The sequence below is a fragment of the Synchiropus splendidus genome, chromosome 7 (genome assembly GCF_027744825.2).
Source record: "Synchiropus splendidus isolate RoL2022-P1 chromosome 7, RoL_Sspl_1.0, whole genome shotgun sequence".
Classification (NCBI taxonomy): Eukaryota; Metazoa; Chordata; class Actinopteri; order Syngnathiformes; family Callionymidae; genus Synchiropus; species Synchiropus splendidus.
In genome coordinates this window covers 28124293-28143574 of record NC_071340.1, presented here as the reverse complement: position 1 = coordinate 28143574, position 19282 = coordinate 28124293, and the positions used below count along the sequence as shown (strand labels likewise).

The following is a 19282-nucleotide window of genomic DNA, read 5'->3' as shown; positions in this document are numbered from 1 at the left end:
GGGGCCGAGCCTATTGGCCGTCAGCTCCACCGCTCGGCTCCTCACTGCTCCGCCGCTCGTCCCGCAGGAGCGAGTCCCGCACCATGACACGTGGATGACACCCCGTCCCGCAGCCGGACTCGCGGCTCGTCGGATGCCGGCGTTTTGATTCGCTACTATGCTCTCGGTGAAGGAGACGCTCCGGAATCCACTCGTGCCCGTGAGCACGCGCAGCCCGGCGGCGTGGCTGCGCCGACGCGCTCCTCCTGCCGCCGCGTTCCGCCGATCACCGCCGCGCCATGAGCCCACCTGGACTCATCCAGTAGACGTGTAGTGACGCGAGAGCCGACAGCATGGCTGATCAGAGCAACATCCAGTCCGCCGCCTCCAAGAGCATCCGGCCCTTCAGGAGCAGCGAGGAGTACTTGTACGCCATGAAGGAGGACCTGGCCGAGTGGCTCAACACCCTCTACGAGCTGGACGTGACCACGGAGACCTTCATGGACGGGCTGGAGACAGGGACCGCTCTGTGCCGACACGCCAACAACGTCAACAGAGCTGCGCAGGACTTCCTGCTGGAGTACCCGGAGGCTGCCAGGGCCATGAAGCTGCCCTCCAAGGATGTGCTCTTCCAGTCACGGAACGTGAGCCCAGGTTCCTTTGTGGCCCGCGATAATGTGTCCAACTTCATCAGCTGGTGCAGACAGGAGCTCTGGATCAAGGACGTCCTCATGTTCGAGACCAACGACCTGGTGGAGAGGTGCAACGAGAAGAACTTCGTCCTCTGCCTCCTGGAGGTGGCCAGGCGAGGCTCCAAGTTCGGTATGTTGGCCCCCATGCTGATCCAGCTGGAGGAGGAGATCGAGGAGGAGATCAGGGACCAGGGCAGTCTGCAGATGGATGCGGAGCAGGCCGAGGAGCCGCAGAAGAGGAGTCCACCCAGCAGGTGTTTCGGCCGCCAGGAGAGCAGAGCCAGTGTGGAGGAGGAGCCGCCTGAGCCTTTCGTGTGGCCCCAGAAGAGGGTTCTGTGTGACATGAGGAACCTGGATGAGTTGGTGAGTAGCTGAAGACCAGATCACGGCGTGCAGGAGTATCATAAGGGCTCGCCACAGGATCCGTGTCATGAAAGTCTTGGGGTGGATCGGCGACGTCATGATGAAAAATGCTTGGCAGATTAGAACAGTGGGAAATATGTCAAAATACAGGGACCAGTCATTGCATGCATTTATCTGACGTTGAAAGGATGAGACATCATTTCCTTCAAAGATCGTACTGGAGCCTTTCGGTAACTTGCCTGGCTGGTTTGGCACTTTCACGAATGGAAATAGAACAAAACTCAAGACATTCAATCTGAAATACATCCAGGAGCAGTGAAAAGTGGTTGAGAAAATTATTATTAGCCTTTGTATTCAAAAAAAGATTCAAATGACTACTTTTGAAAAAAGTGAATATGAGGGAAATGGACTCAGAAGAGTAAAGGAATGCTCAGTGCTATGTGATATTTTACCTGCATGTACTGGTATGTTTTCAAGCCAAAACAATCCTGGAAGACCTGACACTGTGTATGATGAATGAGGAATGTGTTGGATCACGGTGGATCACAGTGGATCACAGGGTGAATCACGGTGGATCACAGTGGATCACACGGTGGATCACAGTGGATCACAGGGTGGATCACGGTGGATCACCGTGGATCACAGGGTGGATCACAGTGGATCACACGGTGGATCACAGTGGATCACAGGGTGAATCACAGTGGATCACACGGTGGATCACACGGTGGATCACAGGGTGAATCACGGTGGATCACAGTGGATCACACGGTGGATCACAGTGGATCACAGTAGATCACACGTTGGATCACAGTGGATCACACGGTGGATCACAGTGGATCACAGGGTGAATCACAGTGGATCACACGGTGAATCACAGTGGATCACAGGGTGGATCACAGTGGATCACACGGTGGATCACAGTGGATCACAGGGTGAATCACAGTGGATCACACGGTGAATCACAGTGGATCACACGGTGAATCAAAGGGTGAATCACGGTGGATCACGGTGGATCACAGGGTGAATCGCAGTGGATCACACGGTGGATCACGGTGGATCACAGGGTGAATCGCAGTGGATCACACGGTGGATCACGGTGGATCACGGTGGATCACACGGTGGATCACACGGTGGATCACACGGTGGATCACAGTAGATCACACAGTGGATCACAGTGGATCACACGGTGGATCACGGTGGATCACAGTGGATCACACCAGGTGCATCAAGCAGTGACACAGCATGGGACACAATCCAAGTGTGGAAGTGAAGCCAGTCGGTCCAATGGTGCGCTGAAACACATGACGTGCGCTTGGTCGCGTAGGATTGACTGGACGTTGAAGCGATTTGCCGAGATGTTTGCTCTGAAGTCACTGATGCAATCACTGGACTGATTCATTCAATTCTAATCAGTCAGTGGCCTCCAGATGTTCCAGCGTCTCAAACGTAGCTGTAGCTTTGGTCTTTTGACTCCGTGAGTCCCTCCCTCCGCTGCAACTCTCAGTGTCCTGTCAGTGCAGGTTCTGACACTCCTGCTGCATTCCTCCGTAGCTGCAGGTCAGAGCGAGGAGGAGGCAGACGGGCTCTGCTTAGCCCACATGGGAGACGGCTGAGGGGTCAAAGGTGAAGCCAGCCTCCATGTCCTTCGGCCCGAAAGTCCTTTGTGAGCCGTCGGTTTCCACCTGACGTTAGAGTCTGACCCGTCTCACTGTGTGCCTCTTGTGATAAGAACCTCCTGTAGTCAGGAGCGTCATGTGACCTTAGTCCGAGATAAGAGTCTCATGAGTGTCAGTGCACACACAGGAATAAAGAGTCGTAAACACGGTCTGTGATCAGGTCTGACGTCTTTATGGTGAGAGTAACTCACGGTTGCAGTGATTGACTCACGACATCAGGAAGTTGTCTCTCCTGTCAAGCCGCTTGTGGGTAGTTGTTTTTCTCTTCCTCCACCTCATTTGGAGCGTCCTGGTGCCAAGCCGCTTCATCTGTCACGTGGAAGGGAAACCTGTCCCCAAGGACGCTGGGAGGAAAGTCTGGACAGTTTCCGAATCGGTGGCGATGAGAACCTCATGAGAAGCAGTTGTGGGGCGGTGAATTGTGTTGGTGTGGCCGAACCCGGGCATGTTCTCCCATGATGTTGCAGTCCTCAGTGTGGCAGGGACATGAGCGCGCTGCAGCAGCAGCAGCAGCACGTGACCACGCAGAGACGACACATACGAGTGACATAAAATGTGGACTGACACAGAGCGGAACAGGAGAATTCTGTCCAGTTGTACAAGTGGTTTGATCATTTACAAATATGCTCGAGAAATGCCCGCGTGACGACTGGAATGCCTCTTTGATTGAATGGTTTCCTCATGATTTTGACATCAAGCTGCTACTTGCTATGAATGAGCGGTAGCTCAGTGCTTGTGCACTGGTCATGGATGTCCTGTCAGGTCCCTTCAGCTGTTGCACCTGAGAAAGTGGTGACAAAACTCTGGAGATGTGTCTGATCCTCCTGAGAAACCAGTGGCAGACGGACCAGTGAGCAGCTGCTCGGAGTTGTGCTGCTGACCGTGGTGTGAATGCACCGGGCTGGAGGCTCCCCTCCCACCTCAAGTCCTGTCGCGGACCTCATTAGAGCTGGGCTCGTCAGCTGACGAGTCAGAGCGGCAGAAGCATGTGCTGAAGGCTGCAGTCGATTTTTTCACACTGATGAAGAGAACAATGGCCTCACAGATGAGGGAGGCAGAACTGCACTGCGCTCTCTCTGACGGTCCCCACAGACTGTCCGTGGAGGAGGACGCGTCTGTGTGCACGAGACGTGCCACGGTGACGCGGCCCACTGGGACTCGAGCCGGCCACATCCCACGGTCCCTGTGAGCTCCTCCACTCCTGTCACTCGCGCCACTCAGTGTGTCCTGCTCCAATCTCATCCTCAAGTGCTTTTCACAGACACTCGATTGAGTTGGTCATTGAAGGAATATGGCCGGTTTTTCTACACTTCCTCTGCTGACCCGCCCCAGTAGCCACCGCCTCTCTTGACTTGGACGTCAGCAGAGTAGCGTGAGCCAAATGACTCCACATTCTGGTGGCATGGTTTCAAAGCTTGACTTGGTTCCTTTGTTGATGTCATGTGTCTCCTGAGGCTGCGGACGGAGCTGAAGGCTGCAGCAGAGGAGACGCGCGTCACCGCAGCGTTGGAGCTGGTGACTGCACACACACACACACACGCGCAAACAAGCGCATGCTGTGGAGACAGTGTTGCATTTCTCTCATTCATTTCTCTTGACAGTAATGACTCCCTGAGAAAGTGACGACAGTAATTAACGATATTTAACCGGAAGGAAGTGATTTTTACACATATTTCCTCGGGATTCAGTAAAAAAAAAATCTAGTTAATTTGTGATGAATTCATCTCAATGAATTACAGTTTAATGGTGTAAGAATATTTGCTTTAGTTTGCTCTGCTCCAGTTCCTCCATGTTTTGTGGTGCCTGCTGCATCTGTCTGGAGAGTTCCGTTCAATGCTGTTGGAATGAATGAATCGTAATTCACTGGATGAAAGTCCCACCACTCGTGGCAGTACAATGCCACTCTTGGTATTTGATGGTGAATAATAGAACTTCCTGAGGGAGCCACTGCTCGTGCCTGGAGCGATATAGGACCTGCATAATTGATCTTCGTGACGGTCCTCAAGCTGGAATCCAGTTCCAAAACCTTCGACCCGTCGGCACTTGGACTGCCTCTGCCAGCTGCTGCTGTAGCTGTCAAGTCAGCCCAGCGGAGCTCAAGCGTGTGCTGGCCTGGTTATAGCTGTGTAATGACTCTTGCTGTTGAGTCGTGGATGCCTCTGGTGCCAGAGCCGTGTCTCCGTGTCTGTCCGACTCTGCTCCCCACCCCTGTGACCCAGACCTCAGCCAGCTCGCCCAGCAGCATGGAGGTGAGTCCAGCTCCATGTCAACAGCAAGGCGCTGCGTTGTAGCTCTGCAGGCAGGTGATGGACGCCATGTCTTCATCGCTCAGTCTGGTGCGTGATAGAATAATGATGATCATGACTGGATGAACGGACTGATGAAGTGCTGTATGACAAGGAGGATCCGGTGATAGACGGATGATGACTACAGTAGAGCCAGATGAGTGAAGTGACGGAAGGATGGGCAAAGAGCAGCAAGTGCACAAGCAAACACAACTACATTTAGCTATCAAGTGGCTCAGAAAAAGAGAACTGGTGCTGAGGGTCAGGGTCAGTGAGGGGTTCGAGGTCAGGGTTGCCGATAATGGACATGAGACCAAGGGGTGACCGAATCCAAGACCAAGACTTTGAGGTGGGTGACCAAGACTGAGACAGACCAAACTGAATAGAAAACACCCGTCTGTTCCCATTCGTTCATTTGAGTTCTGGATTGATTTTAGAACCAAATGTGTGCGTCTACACGAATAACAGGCTTCTGTAGTCAGTGGTTAGGTGCTGGAGCTGACGCATCATTGTGGCAATATTTCCGGATGGATCCATCGGACAGCCAAGTCACTTGCCTTCGAAGCCTTGGTACGAAGCATCCGAAGCGGAGGTATGCTCCTGTGGTAACACGTTCTTGTATGTTCACGTCAGCCGCCTGAGTCTGTCTGGGCGTGCGAGCATGGCGGTCAGGATGGGCTCCCCACCTCGTATCCCTGATATGAAGGCCGCCTGGGTTCTCCTCGGTTGCTGTCTGAGCTGGAGCCGACACGTGTCATAACCAAGATGCCACCGTCTCCCGGGTCATCGGTGGCCCACTTGTGCAGATGTCTGCTGCATGCCTGGACATCAGTACCACAAAGGACTGGTCCTGGCCAGACCTTGGAACTGGTTCATGTATCGTCCCACTCCACTTCATCTCAGTGGAGGCTCCCATCCCCCCGCCTCCGTCTGCAGGAGCTGAAGGAGCAGGGAGTGCAGCGTATGTGTGTGTGGATGAGAGGAACTGAATAGACTGTGGACAGGAAGCTAATCAAAGGCTGTGCTCTCAATCAAAGTCAGCTCCGCTCCACTAACCTGCTGGTGACACCGCAGCAGACAGCAGAGGAGAGTGGGCCTGCAGTGTCTTTACTGTACACTCTGGTGAACCTGACTGGGAAGACAGGAGCGGCTACAGTGGCCAGCGAGAAAAGTAGGTCACCCTGCTTCAGACTGGGTCACGCGCTTTGCTGAGGGACTCGTGTTTTGCTTGGAGTCTTTCAAATGGTGGCTCCTGTGAGCACCAGTGGAGAGAGAGTTGCTTCTTCAGCGTCTTCAGCTTGGAACCTGTGCTGACCTGACGCTGGACTGACTGATCTTTATCATGACAGTGTGAGCTGCCTCTTTGCCCTGGTGAGGCTCCACAGAAATCCGCGTGAAAGCATGGGTTTCTCCGTTTGCTGCGCTGAATCAAGTCAAACAACAACTGTGGTGAGGAAGTCATTCATTGCTCTGCTGCGTCTTCAGTCACATGATTTCATCTGTGGAAGGAAGTAAGAGGCGATTTAAGAGTGTCGTTAAAAGAGTAGGCAAAACATGAAATAAATACTGTTGTTGGACGAAAGGTACATGATTTAACTGAAGATTGATTGTAAATATTGGCGACACAAAGTGGCCCCCGGGCCACGCCTTGCACCAGTCTGGTGTAGAGGTTAGTTCGTAGTGAGAGTGTTCGTGAGTGGCTGTCTGTGCCCCGTGATGGAGCAGCAACCTCTCTCCCTGTGTTGCTGGGCTTGACCTCAGACCTAACAAAGAGAAGAAGGTTTGGAGGAAAGTGCTCCAGGTGATGTTGACAGTCCCCACTTTGTTTTACAGCAGCAATACAAAAGCGTGTGTCCACGTGAGGTACGATCAGTCTAGCAAGTGACCCGTCCCTTCGTCACTCTTACTGAAACTAAAGAGCATGTTGGAGAAAGGGCTCCCTCAACCAAAAAGAAGGCGTCTCTGAATCATGCTAACACGGAGCTACTGGAAGGTGTTGGGTACTGGAGTGCGTGTTGGGCTGTATCCAGTGAACGACCATTGACATTCATGTTACACATTCATGTGATTCACTGATGGATGAACATTGATATCTGACCTCTCTGTGTGCGACAAGACTCCAGGACGGGACGTCCTGTGGTGGAGAATTCTTCTCCAGCCAGGAAACACTTTCAGTCCTAAAAAGTGACGTCGATCTCTTTCTAGAAGTCTGGCGAGTGCGTCTGGTGTTCAGCACCAGTTAGTTGATAAGGGTTGGTTTTTACCGCTCTGTGGAGGCTGGTCCTGCCAGTGAGATGAGAATGAAAACCATATCTCATCTCACGCGGACCCCACCCAACATAATGACATAACAACCACAAGTGGTGCTGTCGAGTCTGCTGTCGACTTCCACACTAGTAGAGTTGTCGGAACCAAAAGATGGTACCCTGTTCTAAAGCTATTTCACCAATGTGAGGGTCCAGAGGAGGAAGAACCAATAAGTGTGTGAGACTAGACTGATGCCAAGTCTTTCTCCCCCCCCCGTGGCCTCATTTCTCCTTCTCTCCTCTGCTTATCTGATGGAAGTTTCCAGTCACGGCAGAAGATCCTCAGGGCACAGGAATCATCCAGAGTCCTGCTCTGTAATGTATGTGTCATGAAACTGGACTTGAAGGTCCTCTGGAAAAGCTTGATCACTGTAGTTGAGGATGGTTTTGGTCTGTGGAGCAAGGGGGGGCACACCTTTGTTAGCAGAACACAGGAGGGAGTGCCTCGTCCCGTGACTCATGAAGAGAAATGAGCTGTCTGAGGATATGAGCCGTGAGGTAAACAACAAAGCCATGACTCCCACATGTCCACGGTGGCTGACATTTGTGTCCCATGCAGCTCAGTGCTCACCTGATGATGAGTCACTCTCTCAGACGCTTTTAAATCCTGCTTTAGATTGATCAGCCGCTTCATCTAATCGCCTCTTGATGGGACTCCAGGCCCCATTGTTGCAGAGGACAACAAGGACTCTGTGTGCACTTTGTCTTCACTTCATAGTGCTGACTGAAACTGAAGGCTGATGAAGACAATGGTTGTTCATGTCAACTCTTGCCCCCAATCAGTATTTACAGTCACACATGTGGGGACACTCCTCCCACTTCCTCTCTGTTTCCGCTGGGGTTGGTCCAGCCCTCGGCATGGCGCTATCTCTGCCCCTGCTGTCTCCTGCAGCTCGGGAAGTGAAGGAATGAGAAGATTGTGGAGTCCCACTGGGCCGATACCAGAACCGATCCGCAGCTCACTCTGGAGCCATTTTCTGCTCACTCTCTTTGTACATCTGCTGCTGTTCCTCCAAGTGTCTCTCATGTGACCGGCACACATCCATAATTCATCCTTCACTTTTCCTCCGTGTTGCACTGCATATTTCCTGCGTGACCTTGTCTCTCTGCTTTCCCTATACGTCCGCTCCTGTGCTGGTGTGTGTGGGGGGCAGAAACACCATCAGTGACCTCAGCTTAACCAACATATTGGACGTAACAGCAAACAAACCTACGAGAAGAACTTGTGTCATTCCTCCAGAGAGAAGAGGCTAATGTCAGGCAGGGGAACCTCATTCGCCTTGTTAGGGGCGTGTGCCACAGAGTGCCACGTCAATGTTTGTTTGACAAGTGTAACTGTCGAACCTTGCGTAAATACAGTGTGTAAATATTGTGCAAGTTGACGTAATATGTAGGTTTCCTGGAACCTCGGTGAGAAGAGTCCACAGTTCATCCACAAATGAAACGACTGACCTCAGCGATCGCTCTTGTAAGAATAAAATGCTGCACTGTCAAAAAGGGCAGGGCAACGCTGTTGTGTGTGTGTGTGTGTGTGTGTGTGTGTGTGTCTGTTGCCATGGTGATCTTTCCATGAAGTCAGCGGCTGGGTTATTTCCAAGCAGACCTTATGCTGCGACTGAATGAAGGGAGCGAGAGAGAGCAGATGGGTTTGCCAAAACACAGGTTTCAAGGACAAATATAGTTCTGGTCTCAGACTAAAAGAAATGATAGACAACAAAGACAGTGAGAGGAGGCAGGTGAGCCACTTGCTCTATAATTAGCAGAGGAGGATGCATTTCCAAAATAGCGCTGAGCTCCAGAAAAGGCTTCCTAGTGAAGGCCCAGAGTTGGCTGCGCGGGTGTTTGGAGCCTCCACGCCTGCTGAACACATGACACAGCCAGGGCAGCAACAGGATGATAATGAGGACGGAGGCTGGTGGAGGAGGGTGATGGGGAAACCACGACAACGGGACGATGCATGGAGCTTCAAATGTCCGTCAGCCGCGGTCGTCAGGGGAGCGGGTGAAAAGGTTAGGGGGAAATCAACGGACGACTGATGAAACATCAGGGTGCGGACGGCATGGGTAGGTTAGTGAGTCCTGCTGTGAAGTCGTTCCCCACCATCAACACCTCAGGTTTCAATAAAAGAAGACAAGTTGTGCTGCCAAAATGACTCCAAATCAGGCGGTGTATTTCATCAGTCTATTTCAGGTGCCAGTTGTTGTCGGTCTGGAGACTGGTGACCCGGCCGCCCTTCAATGCTTGAAGAGGTTTGAAATGAAATGTGTCAATCATCAAATGACACTGCTATTTAAGTGTGGCAAGAGGAATATCCTGAAGAGCCATAGGACATTCTCACCCGGCAGCAGATCTTTTCTGGGTCCACAGTGCTCAGGTTGTGTCCCATGCCAAGGCCAAATTGGACCAATTCCTGGAGGCTTGTGTAGCACCGCCCAGCACTGCCGTCTGACTCCAGCTGCCTAATAATAAGCAACCACCACCACCACAGCAAGGGCCCTGACTTTCAAATGTAAAGCCCAGCTGGCTGTAAAAACCCGCTGACATCATCACCACCGGCCTTGTTTCCCCTCCGTCTATCATGTCCATGCCTGAGGCGCTGTGTCGTCGTCATGGGGCTTAAAGTGCCCTAATGTGTGTGTGTGCGTGCGTGAACGTATTCACTTAACCTTGAGTGTGGGCAGGAGGGGCGGAGCTCTTATCTGTCATCCGGAAGGTGTTGGAGGAAGATGACGCAGAAACGTCATATGGTCTGCGATGACCGCCGCTGATCTGGAGAACAGGAAGTGGTGACTGAGTCCGGTCTGACATGCGCATGTGTCTCCTCAGGTCCGTGAGATCCTGGGCCGCTGTTCCTGTCCAGCTCAGTTTCCTATGATCAAGGTGTCTGAAGGGAAGTACAAAGTGGGAGATTCCAGTGCGCTGATCTTCATTAGGGTAAGTCAATGAAAAACCCAGTGAAACATCACATACAAAATCATGACTTTTTTGGAGCTCACAACTTCAGTTCAGTTGAGTTTTTAGATGAATAAAAGATTACAAATGTTGTCCTGACTTGACTTGGTCTTTACTGCTTCAGGCTTGGTTGAATATACATTTAGTTTGGGAGTACAAACCCCCTAACGTAAGGCAAGGATGTAGTTGTCGTCCAAATGTGAAGCCCGCCCATTGTATATGGTATATCATACTTTTCTCATGCCTGAGTAGGTGTTTCAGTGTTGGTCCTCTGCAGGCAGCTCACGGGACCCAGCAGGTGTTAGGTATCACCCAGTTCCACCTTGTCTCATCTACTGAAGTGAGGAAAATGCTGACTTGAGTGTAGGCTTACAAGAGCCTGCATCAGTCCAGGAAAGGTTTTTCCTCAGAGACACAAATAGGAGTTGAGGTCATTTCCTCTCATCTGGGCTGCAGTTACTTTCACCTCTGGGTGCACAGGCTGCAGCCCCGTCCAGTCTCCAGCCAGGCACCAGACAGACAGATGTCCGATCATTCCTTCATTGTCGACCCCCCTTTTCTAGCTAGCCAGGGTCTCAGGCTTGCAGAGCGACTGCAGCGTCACTGGGGACCAATGTAAACAGAGCACTGTGTGGTTGTTGCACATGGCTCCACCCCGTTGGTGTGGTTCGTAACTCCTTTTCAAACAGACCACTTCTATTGAAACCTCTGCTTCCAGTTGAAACTTTCATGGGAAGTGGAGAAATGACGTGGAGGACCAGCACAACACAAGCGTCTTCTAGTCTTCATCGTGGGTGTAAATGAAAACCTCTCACTCCGGAAAACATCTTTAAAATATTAGCGATGACTCTGTCGTCTCGCTGGTGAAAAGGTGCATCGACGCAGCAGCGTCTTCACAGGGCAGACATGTGTCTGGCTAATTGTGTGCTTGTGTGTTTCCGTGTGCATCGGGGAGTTGACCTGTCAGATCAGCTCTCTTCACGAAGCCCCGCCCTCCTCCGCTGGCTCACCAAGGAGGACAGGGATTCTGCGTTTGCCCGAGCAGCTTCTGATGCAGCCAACCCTCTTCTCCCTGTTGTCGTGAGCCGTGGCGGCAGTAGCCTTGAACGCCCATTCAGAGCCCTGATCTCCGAGCTTGAGTGGAACGAGGGGATGAAGAGGGAGAGAACAACATTCGGCAGGGTAAATGAAGCGGATGAACAGAGAGGAGATGATGAGGTGGCTTTGTCCTCTGGCGTGTTCTTCCTTCTGCTGCCTTCAGTCATGGAATGGTCGGCCGGCGTTATTTGAAACGGACCGGCACCATTCAGGGCTAGATCAGTTCTGCACACCCACACAATAAAGAGAAGCTGGCTGGCTGTGCACTGTTGCCATGGAAACAAGGATCGGCTCGTTCCACGCTATCTTCAGCGTGTAATAAAGCAGCTGAGCCGAGAACTGAACCAACTCTCGTGTTTGGAACCATTTCCCCGCCAGGTTCATGTTTATTGTCGGATTTGTGTGCAGACGAAGAGGTGCAATCTATTGTGTTAGACATGGTGATTCTCTGCTGCTGCTGCTGCTGCTGCTGGTAAAGAGGAGGGGAAATCAAGGTTGGGATCACTGGTTTCTACACCACCACCATACCATAAAACATCTAATTCATTCCTTTTAATGGAGTCCCTTCTTCATTTTTCTTAAATGATGAAACTGTGTCGTTTCTTTTCTATATTACAATTGTGTTGTCATTTTTTTAAGTAGGTAAAAACACAATTAATAAAATCAATATGATTAAAGTGTGTAAATAAATAATTAAAAAATGAAATTATAAGAGAAACAAGTATCAACAGTATCCAGTCTTGCCAGGTCAACAACTTAAAAAAGGGTCTTCATATTGCATGAGTAAGTACATGGGCATGATACTAGGATAAATAGGATAAAAATAATACGTCAAACACACTTTCAACGTTGGATGGTTTCACTAAGTCACTGCAACAACGTCCACATCAGGCATTTCCACATGCTCAGGTTGACACAGAGCTCATGAAGGCCGTTCACAGAGCCACACGCTTGTGTTGAGGAGACATCACTTTGTTGTGGCCTCTCTGACAAGATGGCTGTTGGCAGAAGGAGTTGAGAGAGAGCGCTGTTAATGCACCAGGTTTGATCGAGAGATAAGCAGCTTTGATGTATCGCATGCAGACTGGCATCGCTGCACGGCAGCTGACAGGACTAATGGATTGTCAGCGACTCTGTTATGGAGAAGGTGGGGTCAGACTTTGGTGCATGTGGTGTCTGCGGCCTCTGCTGGACCTCAGTCTGTGACCTGCTGATTCCACGTAGTGCCACGTGATTCTTCTCTCCTCTGCCCTCCACGCGAGCCGCACAACCTTGGAAACATGTGGCTGGCACAGCAGATTACACAACGCAAGGCGTCGGAGGAGGAGGGGCCGGGTGTGGGTGCGTCTGTGCTGGGATCTCTGCGGATGTGTACGTCTCAGTGAGCAGAGCAGAGCAGAGAAGGAAGTGACATGTCCGTCCGGCCTTTTCCTCCGCCGCTAGACAGCAGGGATGACTCGGTACCCTGCTGCTCTCCGAGAGGAGGGCGAGCCCGCTGGGACGCTCGTGGCCTCTTCAGTCTGCCCCTCGTCCTGTCAGCTCCAATTCTCTGATAGTGCGAGCAGCTGGAGGTGATGGAGGAGAGAGAGGGGCTCATGAAGGGGTGCAACTGGTCCCACTCCTCCAGTTAGCATATCCATAGACTTGCCGTGTTCCAGTGCAGTACGTGGTAGCTTCTCTCTTTGATCCCAGGTTTTGATCCTCTTCTTCTTCCTTCAGGTCCTGCGCACTCATGTGATGGTGCGTGTCGGAGGGGGCTGGGACACATTGGAGCACTACTTGGACAAGCATGACCCGTGTCGATGCGCTGCTTTTGGTGAGACCTTTTCCCTCGTCGTTAGCAACATGTGATTCCTCACTGCTCAGTCTGGGCTGAGCGCCATCGCGGAGGACCTTCTCTGCGTCACAAGTTCTTGACTGCCTTCTCTACGGGGCTCTCCTTTGCTCCTGTTCTCTGCATGGTAGCATTACAACAAGGATTGTGTCAAGACAGCCACTTCCTGTCTCAGGCCCATAAGGCCTCTGGTCCATTGATGCACTCAGCTCCTCCCATTTTCACAGCAGATCGCTGTGGTCTGACCACATTGCCTGTCCTGTTCGCCTTCAGCCCACCGGTACCATCAGGCCAAGGCCAGCGGGCAGGGAGGCCATAGCAAGTCGTCCAGTGCTCACTCCTCCCGCTCCACCAGCCCCGGGCCGCACTGGAGCCGAAACGATGGCATGGCACCTTACAAACCTCCCGACAGGCGCTCGGTGGAGCCCTCCTCCGGCCCGTCTAACCCCTCCTCGACATCACGGCTGGCTCGCTCGCAGTACCCTTCAGTACCCACAGATTTGGACTCAAGCGCAGCGCGCGCCCTGCTACCACGGCCGCCGAGAGACCGCTCAGAGCCCCGGCACTTCAATCCTCTCAGGTGAGAAGCACGCTGCCCTCAGGTGTGTGTGGCCCTGCCCTGTGTTTCGTGCTGAGCACCAAGCTCAATTTAAAAACCCAAACCCTTGAATGACTGACCTATTCTGTTGAAGCGCTGAAGCTGGATTCCTAGGCTTCAAAGGGAGAGGTCCACAGACAGGAAGTGATCTTTTCTTGTCTCATGATGATCAACAGAACTGACAGAACAGCAAGTCATTCTGATCTGTGATAGAATCTGTGAGAAAATGTTGAAAGGGCCTTTGAAAAAGCCCACAACATCCAAGCAGAATGGATGAAGTTAACAAAATCAACAGAGCTTGAAACAGTAAGTGCCATCGTCTGTGGTACTGACTGTTCTCGCAAGTGACACCAAAGCAGCTGTCACAACACAATGCTTGTGTCATGACGGTATGAAATCATGATGGAAGCCTCGTCATAGAAATGTTCGGTGACACTGGCTCTCTGCAACATAGACGCACAAATCCCCCAAAATAGCACGAGAGGACATTCAGTGCTCACATTTTTAGTTTGGTGCCATCAAACTGGCAAACAGACAAGATGTGACACTCCCAACTGAGCATGTCCACAAGGCGCATGACAGGAAGCCAGAGATTAAACGAGATTTATCTAATCTCAGGTGACATTCCTCTGATAAATCGGCGTGCCACACAGCCGTACGGAGGCAGATCCCGCCTTGCTACACTCGTCTCTGATGCAGTTTACTGAGTAGGTGACCGACTGCATGGGGTGCGAGTGAGGCAGCACCAGCGTGTCTCAGCGCCGGCTTCCAAGTGCTGAAACACTACGGTCAGATGACCTCGGCAAGATATTTATGTCCTGCTCTTTACGTGGAATTAGCAGAGAATGAGCTCCACTGAAAGCAGGGTGGGAGAAGATGGCTGAAGGGTTTGGCAGCTGAACGGTGCTTTAGTTGGCATGTGTCCAACGTTCCCCTCGGAGCGGACGCCCAAGAGCCGGCTCATTTGAGTGAACCCCTGCTAGCTGGGATGTCCTCCTTCCAGTGTGGCGGAGCAGGCCTCCCGTAATCTGACAAATATCCCTGGACAACTGTTCCCGGCTGACTGGGGAAGTAGGTCAACAGGTGGACGCAGAGAGCCGGCTTCTTTCATCAGCTTTGATTTCACCGCATGGTCCCTGGCCTTCAGTGGTGTCTGACATCTGTCAAGGAAGCGCGTCCCTGAGTGAAAAATCTCATCACATCATATCATCAAATGGCGTGTTGTGGTGTGATGTTTTTTGTTTGTTCGACAGTAAATATGCAAATATATATCGTCACAAAATGGCTGCTCGGGCGATGCTGTTTACTTCTGTGTATTGAAAGTGTAGAGACTTGAAAACCTGCAGGGTCTTTAATCCGGCCCCACTTGCATCATCTTCTCTGGTCACAGCCCCCACAGACTTCAGACCGTGTTCAATAGGAAGCTCACTCACACGTGCACGGCCCTGGAGTTGTTCTGAACTCAGTCTCTCTGTCAGGGCTCCTGGTGGTAGAACGGCCACCAGGAAGCCAGAACCTATGAACGAATGGATGAGAGCCTGAAAAGTCCTTGATGTTTGTGTTGCAGGAACCGTGAGACAATGCTGCCTGTGACAAGACGCCTCTCCGGAGACAGTGACTCCTCTACGGCGTCCTCCAAAGGAGGCGGAGGCGGGGCAGGGCGGCGATCTCTGGGTGCCGCCTCCCATCGTTCCAGTGATGAGATCGTCCTCCTGGTCAACCGTAAGGAAGGCAGGCACATGATCGAGAGGCCTGCAGCTGGGCAGGGTCCTTCATTATCCAGGGCTCGCAGCCAGTCACGAGAGCGCACCTCTCACAGCACCGGGCTGAAGCCAACCCCCCCCCAGGCATCCTCCAACGGCTCCCAGGCCCCTCGCACGGAGAGAGGACGTTCTCTGGTCAGTGATGGTGCGAGAAAGTTCCATGTTCCTCGCTCACACAGCCAGGGTAAATTACGATCCCGGACGTGGTCCAGAGACTCCAGCCCAGCATCGACTTCCAGTTCCAGAGACGCTCGGCCTCCGCCGGCAGAGAGAAAGGAGGACCGAGGCAGTCCCAAGCAGGGACTGTCCTCGTCCACGAAAACTGGCCAAGGAGTGTTGGCCAAGAGGCAGTCATCGTCGTGCTCCAACTCACCGATCAAAGGACTACGAAACAACAGCCCAAATAAGAAGGTCATTAATACCCCGAGACCGCCGGCCCCTCGCTCTCCCTCTGTAGCAAAGGGAAGGTTGCTTCCTCCAGTCACTTCAGGAGGTCGCCGCTCTCCACATTCATCTCCCCGCAACCCTCAGCATCACGCTGTCCGTGGGACTCGATCACTCGCCGCTTCCCGCTCCAACGGCCATACTCACCATCGGAGCACGCCGGGGCCGGAGCCTCAGGAGCCTGGAGGAGAGGGATCGGGCGTCTACCACATGCTTCCAGCTATAGACCCTCAGAGGGAACAAGATCTCTACCGCAGCTTTGAGGCCGAGTTTTTAGCCAATACTCAGCAAGCCAGACAAACATCCAGTCGAGAGTGTGTTGGAAAAACTCCGGCAGGGGCCGGGACGCATGTGGCGCCTGCAGCCTCTGATGCTAATGTCACCGACTCCGCCTACTCCTCTTCCAACTCCTCCACCTCCTCGAAGAAAGGTGCGCTGCCTGACCTCCGAGAGTCAAGAAGAAATCATTTCTTACCCCTAGAGGACCCTCTGAATTTACTGTACAATTTTGCTGAACCACAACATTTTAGTCAAGTGGAGGGGGAACACTGGCGGAAGCTCCCAGCCATCCACAGTTCCAGGGAAGAGAGGGATTGTCATGGAAACAGCGAAGCAAGTGCGACGAGCGATGGTTGCTGTCGGAACATGAATGGAGACCATCCCTCTGGTGGCGGCTGGGGTTCGGAGCCGTTACAGCTGCGCCAGCCAAACCTTCCGTACAACTGGGAACACAGCGATGCTAGTGACGACCTCCCACCCCCGGAGGCCTGCCCTTCACCAATTCCCCTCCCCCCTTCGGAGGACTGCTCTTTTCAAGATTCCTCAAGTGAAAATTCTTCAATGTGTTTGAGCCTTAGTGAGTCACACTCGGAGTCCCCCCCGCTGACGTCACCGCTCGCCAATGGCGTGGCGCAGGCCAAAGGGCAGACGAGGCCAGACAGGGTCACTCCCACCTCCAAGCACAGAGTAACGCCTGGGATCAGGCCTCGGACCGACAAGCGGCCAGAAATCCGCCCGTCACGCATCCCCACGCCGGTCAGCTACAGGGAGCTGCAGACCCCAGGGAGACTCTCACCCTGTCACACCCCCCCCCTCTCCCCTCAGAGCTCACGGGCTGCTGCGCGCTCAGCGATGGGCAGGAACATGCACCAGGCTTTTGCAGACATGGTCCATCCTCAATCACCGTCCGCTGCCATGGACAACTAAGGCGTTTACGGACCTGAACTCTGGCACAGGACTAAACGACATCAATGACTACTGTGTACAAAAGCTAAGGACTGGGCTAGTGACTGTTTTTATTGCATGTCAAAGTCTTTCTTTCTCTCTTTTATCCCTACCCATGAGTCACTGCTTTGCTTGTTTTGCACTGGAGCCAAATGATCTATTACCAAAGGAATGGTATTTCCCGCGGTGTGTGTTTTTGGGAAACAGTGGCACGAAGAGAGCGCGCATGTGCTGCCATGTGCCACAGCAGCTCACCAGCCAGAGATTCGACACGACCACAGCTTCCATGTTCAGTTCCCAGACTGAGTTGAGAAGATGCACGGACATGCCAGATGTCAATAAGCCAAACACCTGACCACCAAACTCTGATGAACAATGGAGGACTGCCATCACTGACTGGCATCCTAGTCTGGGACCATGAAAGATGAACCGTATGTCTTGTGCATCAGCTCCCTCTAATGGTGTACCACTGCCTTTATGATCCCCATCCTGGTTTCACGTCTACTCAAGTGGGCTTGACGCGGTGTGAACCAAAGTATCACCATTCTTTTGCCAGTCCATATCAGGCATGGAGGCGTTGCACACCTTGGTTTCTGCGCAGTCCTGGATCCTGGATGGTCGTGGCTTCGTGTCGTCCTCACTGAACCGTTTCCACCCAACTGTAGTAGACGCCTGTCAGATGAGATGAGCGTATGAGCAGAGTGTACATACTGTCTGGTGTTTTGTGGCTATGAAGACGTGTGTGTGTAAATACATCCGGTGTTGAGTTCTGTGCAGCCTTAGCTATGCAATATTGGTGTTGAAAATGCCTTGACCACTCCCTTTGCCTTAAAGTCTTTTTTTTCCAGGTTTGTTTTGAATGTTTCTGCTGGACACTGTTTGGTACCACTGCATTGCCACCAGGAGGAAAAGAAGAACCAATGTGAATGTCATTGCCAATTGCTTAAAGAAATAGCGCTTGTCGGAAATGGATGACAGAAGCGAGAAATGTATCATTTATTGCTTTTAGAACCTCCGAGAGGTTATTTTCGTCAAGTTGACCTACTTATCACAGGGACGGCGACAGTAGCTGCGGCGACCTCTAGTGGACAAGCAAGAGAAGGCTCTATTCCGTGCAACGGTGGCGCTGAATGAACACTGAAGTGTTAGGCGATCCTGGGTGGTCAGAAGTCATGACAGGGCGTTTGTGTTTGTGTCCATGATGCTGAGGGGCTGCCACTGACAAGGCTTGTGATTGTCATGTACATAGTGTGTGAAACATGCATCTGAGGGGTGATGTTGGTTCTATTTATTTATTTATGAATTCATTGGCTGTCGAGTGGCATCTGCAAAAGTTCATTTTCTTGTGTAAAGAAAAAGCTGGTCGAGCCTGTCATGATGTAAAAAGACAAAGAAAAAACACACTCCATGAGAATTCCATCGTATCTATTGTAACCCACAATTCACTCGCAATTAAACGACCGCTGCCATCATTTGTTCCTCAAAGTAGTGAACAGCGGCTTTGAAAGGTTACGCTTCATGTATGATGTTGATCTGCTCTTTGGTCTCTGTAAATGTTCAATGAAATTCTCTCCTTCTCCCAACCAGCAACATCTGAATGTTCAGGACCAGTCAGTTTGCTACATTTATTTTCTTTGTATGTACAGGTTGCTCGTGGGATTTGTATGTACGAACTAGCAATACTACATTTTTTTTTTTTTTTTAATTAAAGGAAAATGGATTGTTTCACTGTTACTTTCTTTCCTGTGATGTTTTTTGGGCAAAGGGACTGACTAACTTTGTATATAACTTATGTGTTCCTCATTCATTGTTCTCATGGAATATTACAATTTATTGAAATTTAGTTATTGTAGCACAGATTATTCCCATGGATTTGGTCCACGGACATCAATCTTTTGTCCCATTTTATGCAGCGTTTCTGACCAGGTGAGTGTAGTCAGTCGCCCTGAAGCGGTGACTCTTGAATATCACGTGAGCTGGTCTGTCTCATTGATTTATTTTGCTTGAACTCTGCCACCTCTGTGCTTTGTTTTTGATAGTGTTTTCTGGTGATCACAACTTTTGGTAG

General features: G+C 51.6%; 1 protein-coding gene across 1 annotated transcript; it reads left to right on the top strand.

Moving 5' to 3' along the window:
• Positions 1 to 15: 15 nt before the first annotated feature.
• Positions 16 to 18939, top strand: gas2l1 (growth arrest-specific 2 like 1). Its single transcript, XM_053870089.1, has 5 exons — positions 16 to 1034; positions 10128 to 10235; positions 13071 to 13167; positions 13459 to 13765; positions 15351 to 18939. Exons 1-5 carry the CDS (start codon positions 333 to 335, stop codon positions 17194 to 17196), a joined length of 3060 nt encoding a protein of 1019 aa, XP_053726064.1. The 5' UTR covers positions 16 to 332; the 3' UTR covers positions 17197 to 18939.
• Positions 18940 to 19282: the final 343 nt, after the last annotated feature.